The sequence below is a fragment of the Gopherus flavomarginatus genome, chromosome 16 (assembly GCF_025201925.1).
Source record: "Gopherus flavomarginatus isolate rGopFla2 chromosome 16, rGopFla2.mat.asm, whole genome shotgun sequence".
Classification (NCBI taxonomy): Eukaryota; Metazoa; Chordata; order Testudines; family Testudinidae; genus Gopherus; species Gopherus flavomarginatus.
Genome location: NC_066632.1, coordinates 461,629 through 470,400, shown reverse-complemented (window position 1 = coordinate 470,400; position 8,772 = coordinate 461,629). Strand labels below are relative to the sequence as shown.

At 45.8% G+C, this 8,772-nt stretch overlaps 1 protein-coding gene across 1 annotated transcript; it reads right to left on the bottom strand.

Moving 5' to 3' along the window:
- Positions 1-4,909: 4,909 nt before the first annotated feature.
- UBL5 (ubiquitin like 5) lies at positions 4,910-8,297 on the bottom strand. Its single transcript, XM_050924863.1, has 4 exons — positions 8,183-8,297; positions 7,282-7,365; positions 5,777-5,814; positions 4,910-5,189 (listed from the first exon to the last, which is right to left on the bottom strand). Exons 1-4 carry the CDS (start codon positions 8,266-8,268, stop codon positions 5,146-5,148), a joined length of 252 nt encoding a protein of 83 aa, XP_050780820.1. The 5' UTR covers positions 8,269-8,297; the 3' UTR covers positions 4,910-5,145.
- Between the last annotated feature and the right edge of the window lie 475 nt (positions 8,298-8,772).

Here is an 8,772-nt window from a genome sequence, read left to right as displayed (position 1 = left end):
CAGCGGAGACCGGGGCCCCGCCCCCGCAGGCGCCCATTGGTTCAAAGACCTGAGGTCCCGCCCCCTCGCTAGACACTGTCTCATTGGCGCAGAAGATCAGTGATTGGCTACGGGCGAAAGGCCGCAATGATTCCGGAAGCGATTCCGGAGTCTCCGGACCACGTGACGGGGATGGAAGCCGGGGAGGGACAAGCAGGAGTGCCACGGCCAGGTGCACTCCGGGGTTCCTATACCGAGCCACGTGGGGAGGTAGCATTAGCAGGGGTATGATGTTACTGTTAGCAAGCACGTGTTTCCCCCGCAGTACACGAGAAAGCCTTTGACAAGGTCCCTCACCAAAGGCTGTTACATAAATTAAGCTGTCATGGGATAAAAGGCAAGGGCCTTTCTTGGATTGAGAACTGGTTAAAAGATAGGGAACAAAGGGCAGGAATTAATGGTAAATTCTCAGAATGGAGAGGGGTAACTAGTGGTGTTCCCCAAGGGTCAGTCCTAGGACCAATCCTATTCAATTTATTCATAAATGATCTGGAGAAAGGGGTCAACAGTGAGCTGGCAAAGTTTGCTGATGATACTAAACTACTCAAAGATAGTTAAGACCAAAGCAGATTGTGAAGAACTTCAAAAAGATCTCACAAAACTAAGTGATTGGGCAACAAAATCAGAGGTGGTCAAAAAAGTGAACAGGATGTTAGGAATCATTAAAAAGGGGATAGCGAATAAGACTGAGAATATATTATTGCTCTTATATAAATCCATGGTACGCCCACATCTCGAATAGCATGTACAGATGTGGTCTCCTCACCTCAAGAAAGATACTACACTTGAAAGGTTCAGAAAAGGGCAACTAAAATGATTAGGGGTTTGGAGAGGGTCCCATACGAGGAAAGATTAAAAAGGCTAGGACTCCTCAGCTTGGAAAAGAGGAGACTAAGGGGGGATATGATAGAGGTATACAAAATCATGAGTGATGTGGAGAAAGTGGATGAGGAAAAGTTATTTACTTATTCCTATAATACAAGAACTAGGGATCACCAAATGAAATTAATAGGTAGCAGGTTTAAAACAAATAAAAGGAAGTTCTTCTTCACGCAGCGCACAGTCAACTTGTGGAACTCCTTACCTGAGGAGGTTGTGAAGGCTGGGACTATAACAATGTTTAAAAGGGAACTGGGTAAATTCATCGTGGCTAAGTCCATAAATGGCTATTAGCCAGGAAGGGTAAAGAATGGTGTCCCTAGCCTCTGTTCATCAGAGGATGGAGATGGATGGCAGGAGAGCGATCACTTGATCATTGCCTGTTAGCTTCACTCCCTCTGGAGCACCTGGCATTGGCCACTGTCGGTAGACAGATACTGGGCTAGATGGACCTTTGGTCTGACCTGGTACCCCAGAGGGAGTGAAGCTAACAGGCAATGATCAAGTGATCGCTCTCCTGCCATCCATCTCTAGCCCCTTTTTAATGATTCCTAACATCCTGTTTGCTTTTTTGACCGCCTCTGCGCACTGCGTGGACATCTTCAGAGAACTGTCCACGATGACGCCAAGATCATTTTCCTGACTCGTTGTAGCTAAATTAGCCCCCATCATATTGTATGTATAGTTGGGGTTATTTTTTCCAATGCGCTTTACTTTACATTTATCCACATTAAATTTCATTTGCCATTTTGTTGCCCAATCACTTAGTTTTGTGAGATCTTTTTGAAGTTCTTCACAATCTGCTTTGGTCTTAACTATCTTGAGTAGTTTAGTATCATCAGCAAACTTTGCCACCTCACTGTTTACCCCTTTCTCCAGATCATTTATGAATAAATTGAATAGGATTGGTCCTAGGACTGACCCCTGGGGAACACCACTAGTTACCCCTCTCCATTCTGAGAATTTACCATTAATTCCTACCCTTTGTTCCCTGTCTTTTAACCAGGTCTCAATCCATGAAAGGGCCTTCCCTTTTATCCCATGACAGCTTAATTTAAGTAACAGCCTTTGGTGATGGACCTTGTCAAAGGCTTTCTGGAAATCTAAGCACACTATGTCCACTGGATCCCCCTTGTCCACGTTTGTTGACCCCTTCAAAGAACTCTAATAGATTAGTAAGACACAATTTCCCTTTACAGAAACCATGTTGACTATTGCTCAACAGTTTATGTTTTTCTCTGTGTCTGACAATTTTATTCTTAACTATTGTTTCAACTAATTTGCCTGGTACTGACGTTAGACTTACTGGTCTGTAATTGCCAGGATCACCTCTAGAGCCCTTTTTAAATATTGGTGTTACATTAGCTAACTTCCAGTCATTGGGTACCGAAGCCGATTTAAAGGACAGGTTACAAATCTTAGTTAATAGTTGTGCAATTTCACATTTGAGTTCTTTCAGAACTCTTGGGTGAATGCCATCTGGTTCCGGTGACTTGTTCATGTTGAGTTTACCAATTAATTCCAAAACCTCCTCTAGTGACACTTCAATCTGTGACAGTTCCTCAGATTTGTCACCTACAAAAGCCAGCTCAGGTTTGGGAATCTCCCTAACATCCTCAGCCGTGAAGACTGAAGCAAAAAATCCATTTAGTTTCTCCACAGTGACTTTATCGTCTTTAAGCGCTCCTTTTGTATTTCGATCGTCAGGGGGCCCCACTGGTTGTTTAGCAGGCTTCCTGCTTCTGATGTACTTAAAACACATTTTATTACCACCTTTGGAGTTTTTGGCTAGCCGTTCTTCAAACTCCTCTTTGGCTTTTCTTATTACACTCTGGCACTTAAGCTGGCAGTGTTTGTGCTCCTTTCTATTTGCCTCACTAGGATTTGACTTCTACTTTTTAAAGGAAGTCTTTTTATCTCTCACTGCTTCTTCTACACAGTTGTTAAGCCACGGTGGTTCTTTTTTTGGTTCTTTTACTGTGTTTCTTAATTTGGGGTATACATTGAAGTTGGGCCTCTATTACGGTGTCTTTAAAAAGGGCCCATGCAACTTGCAGGGATTTCACTTTAGTCACTGTATCTTTTAACTTTTGTTTAACTAACCCCCTCATTTTTTGTATAGTTCCCTCTTTTGAAATTAAATGTCACAGTGTTGGGCTGTTGAGGTGTTCTTCCCCACACAGGGATGTTGAATGCTATTGTATTATGGTCACTATTTCCAAGCGGTCCTGCTATAGTTACCTCTTGGACCAGCTCCTGTGCTCCACTCAGGATTAAATCTAGAGTTGCCTCTCCCCTTGTGGGTTCCCGTACCAGCTGCTCCATGAAGCAGTCATTTAAAGTATCGAGAAATTTTATCTCTGCATTTTGTCCTGAAGTGAAATGTTCCCAGTCAATATGGGGATAACTGAAATCCCCCATTATTATTAGGTTCTTAATTTTGACAGCATCTCTAATTTCCCTTAGCATTTCATCATCACTATTACTGTCCTGGTCAGGTGGTCGATAATAGATCCCTAATGTTATATTTTTATTAGAGCATGAAATTTCTATCCATAGCAATTCTATGAAACATGTGGATTCGCTTAAGATTTTTACTTCATTTGAATCTACATTTTCTTCCACGTATAGTGCCACTCCTCCCTCTGCACGACCTGTTCTGTCCTTCTGATATCTTTTGTACCCCAGAATGATTGTGTCCCATTGATTGCTCTCAGCCCACCAGGTTTCTGTGATGCCTATTATATCAATATCCTCCTCTAACACGAGGCACTCTAGTTCACCCATCTTATTATTTAGACTTCTAGCATTTGTGTACAAGCACTTTAAAAACTTGTCCCTGTTTTAAAACACCTTGAAGTCTTAAAAACATTTTGGATTCAGGATGAAAAGCATCTTGGGACAAGCATTACATGTTTGTTTGGTCATTAACTTGGTTTCTGTTTTTATTTTGTGAACTGCTGGGTGATCTTTGATTGTTTCATATTTTCAGGGTTTCTCACACAGAGCAGCAGGAAGGAACTCCATTGATGCATGATTAAAAATAGCTCAAAGGGATGAATAACCAACATTTAGAAGACAAGAGGAGAAGTCACTACAGGTAAAATAGAGGAAAGTGAAGCACAGGTGTCTGAGAAAGTAAGTCACCAAAAGTCCAGCAGATGGAGCAGCTACAAGCAAAGAGATAGGAATTCAAGAAGATATTTCAGTTTGTTCGGCTGAGAATGAAACTGGTTCCTTATTCCAGTAGAGGTACAAGGATGCACAGGGTAGGTCTAGTTAAAAATTATGTTAAAGGAGCCAGGAAAAGGGTTTCAAGGGGATAAATATAACAGCTGAGAGAGAAGTCTTACCAGACTTTACCATGGAAACCAGGAGACGGCCTGGGTTAAGAATGAAGGTATTCAGAAGTCTATTATTACTATTGCTGTTATTTGTTAAAGTGCTTTTTAATCAACTGCTCTCCTCTCAGTCTTGCTGCCAATTATGTCTCATTGATCTAAATTCTCAGGATCCTAGCCAATCATTTACGTTTATAGAACTGAATGAACAGTTCAGAGAGATTTTTTGGGGGTGAGGTGAGGTTGTTTGAACGTTCAGTGAGAATGACAGGGCAGAGCATGTACAAGGTTATAGTACCTACCAACACAGGATGCCTGTAGCTTGGGCAGAGGCTGTTACAGAAAGAAACATGATGGGAGTTGCTGTTCACATGTTCCTGCCTGGATCATAGCTTAACCACAGAACTTTTGCAAAGTTTCTTTTAAAAATGAGAAAAATCTAAATTTAAAAGGACAGATACATTTGCTTGGGTTTGTGCTGCTTAAGCTAACTAGAACAGAGTCCCTCTCAGCAGATGGATTCATCTTATTCCAGAAAGTTAAATGGCCTAGAACACCACTGCTTCAAACAGCTTTATTAATTAGGGCTCCAGTGGCAGTTACTGAGGAAGACAGATTTCTTCTGACTTAAGAAGCCAGGAGCAGGACACTGAAGTTGTCAGGAGACTTTTATTACGAACAATTTTTTAAAACAAAATCAACCTTCTTACAAGTTTGCAGCTAGTTTTATTGCCATCAAAGCTAAAGACATCTGATAAAACTACATGCACAACTTGAGCTTTTAATTTCTACCTTACATGAAATAAAGTCTATAGACAAGTTTTATATTAGGAAAAAAAAATAGAAAAGTGATGCCCGCCATGTGCAACTGCAGCGAGAGTCAAGGCTACTGATAATATAACTCCAGGTTCATGCCATCGTGGATTTCATCTGGAAGGAATGAGTTAAGGGGAATTCCACAGGAAATGCTCAAACTCAAATGGAAGAAGGCATTAAGTTTCTACCAGCTCAATAATTCAAAATAAACTACCGCAGCAAATGTATCCTTTGATACATTGTACAAATTCTCAACAACAGAATTCTCCTTCACTCTTTACTACTGGTGTGTGTTTCTGTCCCAAATGGACAAACAAAACTGCTAGTGTTATGGAAGGGAACATGGGTCATATGAGCTGCAAGCATCAACCTTAGAAGCAGCAGCATCTTAACTTAGCAAATTAGTCCCCGTCATATGCCACCCCACTCAATTTAGTAAGGGACTTTTTCCTAAAGATTCACCAGTAATCTTATGATGGCCTACCAATACCATCAGTCACCAGTACCCAAGAAGATAAGCAAGACCTCTGTTTTGTGACAAGCAATTATGTCAGATTAGAAAAGGTCTCTGTCTAGCTATGTATTTATAGTGTGCCTGTCACTCCACTACTTAGGTTGTGGATCTTGTAAGAGACAGTTATTTTAACTAGACAAAGGGTTTCCCCAGAAGCTGTAGTTTACTCAGACTATTTCAAAGATACAGTCTCCCAGTGATACATGGTCCTTGAAGATTGTGTACCTGCACAAACGTTTTAAAAAGGAAGTTAGTCAAGAACAGAAGTGTAATACAAGAATTAACAAAAGGAAGTATAGTCAATAAGAATGGAACAATTGTGATAGTGCCCAGAGGTTTGCTGGTATCAGTTACTACATTAGAAAATCACTGAAATGTTAAAACGGGTTTCTGAAACAGTGTTTTTTAACAAATGCCAATCATGAATTCCGTGGGGAACTGGAAGAGACTGCCTATGTGCAGTTACAGAATTAAATATATAACTTCAGATATAGACGTTAGAATGGCTATACAGGGTCAGCCCAAAGGTCCATCTAGCCCAGTATACTGTCTTCTGACAGTGACCAATGCCAGGTGCCACAGGGGGAATGAACAGAACAGGGAATCATCAAGTGACCCATCCCCTATTAAGGGAACAGCAGGAAATTCTGAAAAAAAGATAGAGAACCAAGTAAAAATCTTGAGTTGAACGTCACTGCAGGTGAGAATATGAAGGAAAACTCACTCAGTAACATTCATCCAGAATAATTTATAGTTATTTACACTTTTGTTTTACGAAGTTTAGAGCCGTTGGCCTGCCTCTGAGACTTTGTTAAGTGAGAGGTTGGTCAGTGGAGCCCCCAGGAACATTGAACAGTGGCGAAGGTACAGAACGTGAACATCTGAGAATTAACAAATTCAGAACCTAAAAAGAAATCTTAAATGAACACTCACTGGAAGGCTACACCTCATGCCTCCTCCCCCTAGGATCACTCTTTCCATTGCATTCTTTAAGATTTTGCATTCATATACAGCTTTCCATCCCAGAGTGCATCACAAACTATTGAGACACACTACCTCAAATACAGCCATCTCTGGGTATGTGTGGTGGGAGGGGTGTGGATTGTAGCTGAAGACTGCACCACACACACCCACACACAGGGAAGTGCACAGAATTCAGTCTACTTGTCTTGCTTGGGAAGACAAAGAGCTAAAATGACCCTGTTTGGGATTGAAATCTGTAGCTCCAGGGAGTCCCAGTGCATAAAGCCTGATAAGGTGGGGGTGGCCAACATGCGTCTCTTCAGAAGTTAATACGTGGCTCCTTGTATAGGCACCAACTCCAGGGCTGGAGCTACAGGTGCCAACTTTCCAATGTGCCCAGGGGTTCTCACTGCTCAACCCCTGGCTCTGCCACAGGCCCTGCCCCCACTGCATGCCTTCCTGGGCCTGCTGTACTCTCACTCCTCCCCCCGTAGAGCATCCTGCACACCACGAAACAGTTGATTGGGAGGTGCGGGGAGGGAGGAGGAGGCGCTGATCAGTGGGTGGGAGATGCTAGGAGTGGGGTGGGGGAGCTGATGGAGGGCTGCTGACATGTTACTGTGTTTCTTTAGCAACGTACATTGGTGAATTCTGGCTCCTTCTCAGGCTGGCCACTCTTGTGCTAAGGTGTTTCCTTCCCTTGCCCCTGCGTTTAATTCACCCACTTACCATTTCTTCAGCACAATTTTGTCCCAGCGGGTCCCAGTCTGAGCCGCAATGAGTTTCTTCAGGTCACCGATCGTGTCCTCAGTGCTGAGCAACAGGGTTAAGGAAACTACATTCGCACCCATGAATCGAGCACCTGGACAACGCAACATTGACCAAGGCCAGAATCCCCCTCCCCTGCAAGGGGCTACACATTTATAGTTGCCTTCCTCATGTCACGTTACAGACACCCACCACTGCGGCGTTGTGACGAAGTGGGACTGTGGGACTGTTCTTAATGTTTCCTTTGAATACTGGGGGATGCCTCAGTTTCCCCTATGCCTTTCTCAAATCTCTAGGTGGTGGGATAAGGGGGTGTAATTGTTGCAGAGCAAAGGGCCGACACTCTATATCCTGGCAACTAATGGCAGGAGCCTTTCCCCTCTGCAAGGTGATAGCTAAAGGTGCTGGAGGACAAAGGAATCAGGCAACCTCCTGGCCTGGGAAAGGCACAAAGCCCACAGGAGGAGGGGCTGGAGGGGGTTGTTAGTCTGGAGCACGTCTGACTGCGAAGTGGGGGTGCAAGACCCTCTGGCTTCCCCAGGACCCTGCCAGGGCGGACTCGCTGTGGGAAGAGCACGGAGGGGCATATGCTAAATGCTCCAAGGTCAGACCCAGGAAGGTGAAGCCGTGTGAGCTTCTTGCCCTGGAGCCAGTCTGCCCCGAGGGAGAAGAGGCTCCCCAAAGTCCTGCCTAGCTTTGTGGGGAGCAGTTCCAGAGCATTGCCCGGGGACTCCGTGACAGGCGTCTCCCACGGGATAGGGTGCTCTCGCTAGGAGAGGAAAGGGCGCTGATGGAAGCTCCCCTTCCCAGACGCCCCAAGGCTCCCGCAGGCTGTACCCCCAGCATCCCCTCCGGAGGATACTTGCATTTGACTCGCACTTTCTTGCCCAGCCGGTCGTTGCAGACAACTTCGATCATCCTGCCTGCCTGGGGGGAAGCGAGAGGCATTAGGGGTGGGGAAAGGGGTGACCCCCAGAGCTGGGGAGAATTGGGGCTGAGAGCGAGGGGAGGCTGACCCCCAGGCGGTTGGGGGGCGGGACTGGGTGGGGGGCAGAGCAGGGGGGCCTCGGTCCTGGCTGGGGGGAGGCGGTAGGAGAGGAGGGAGGGAGTGAGAGATTGGGGGGGTGGGGTGAGCCCCAGAGTTAGGGAGAATTGGGGCTGAGAGTGGGGGAGGCTGACCCCCAGGCGGCCGGGGGGCGGGCCTGGCTGGGGGGCAGAGCGGGAGGGCCTCGGGCCTGGCTGGGGGGAGGTGGTAGGAGTGGGGGGGGGAGGGAGAGGCTGGGGTGAGCCCCGGAGTTGGGGAGAATTGGGGCTGAGAGCGGGGACGGTGACCCCCAGGCGGCCGGGGGGCGGGCCTGGCTGGGGGGCAGAGGGGGGGCCTCGGGCCCTGGCTGGGGGGAGGGAGAGGTTGGGGGGGTGGGGTGAGCCCCGGAATGGGGAGAATTGGGGCGG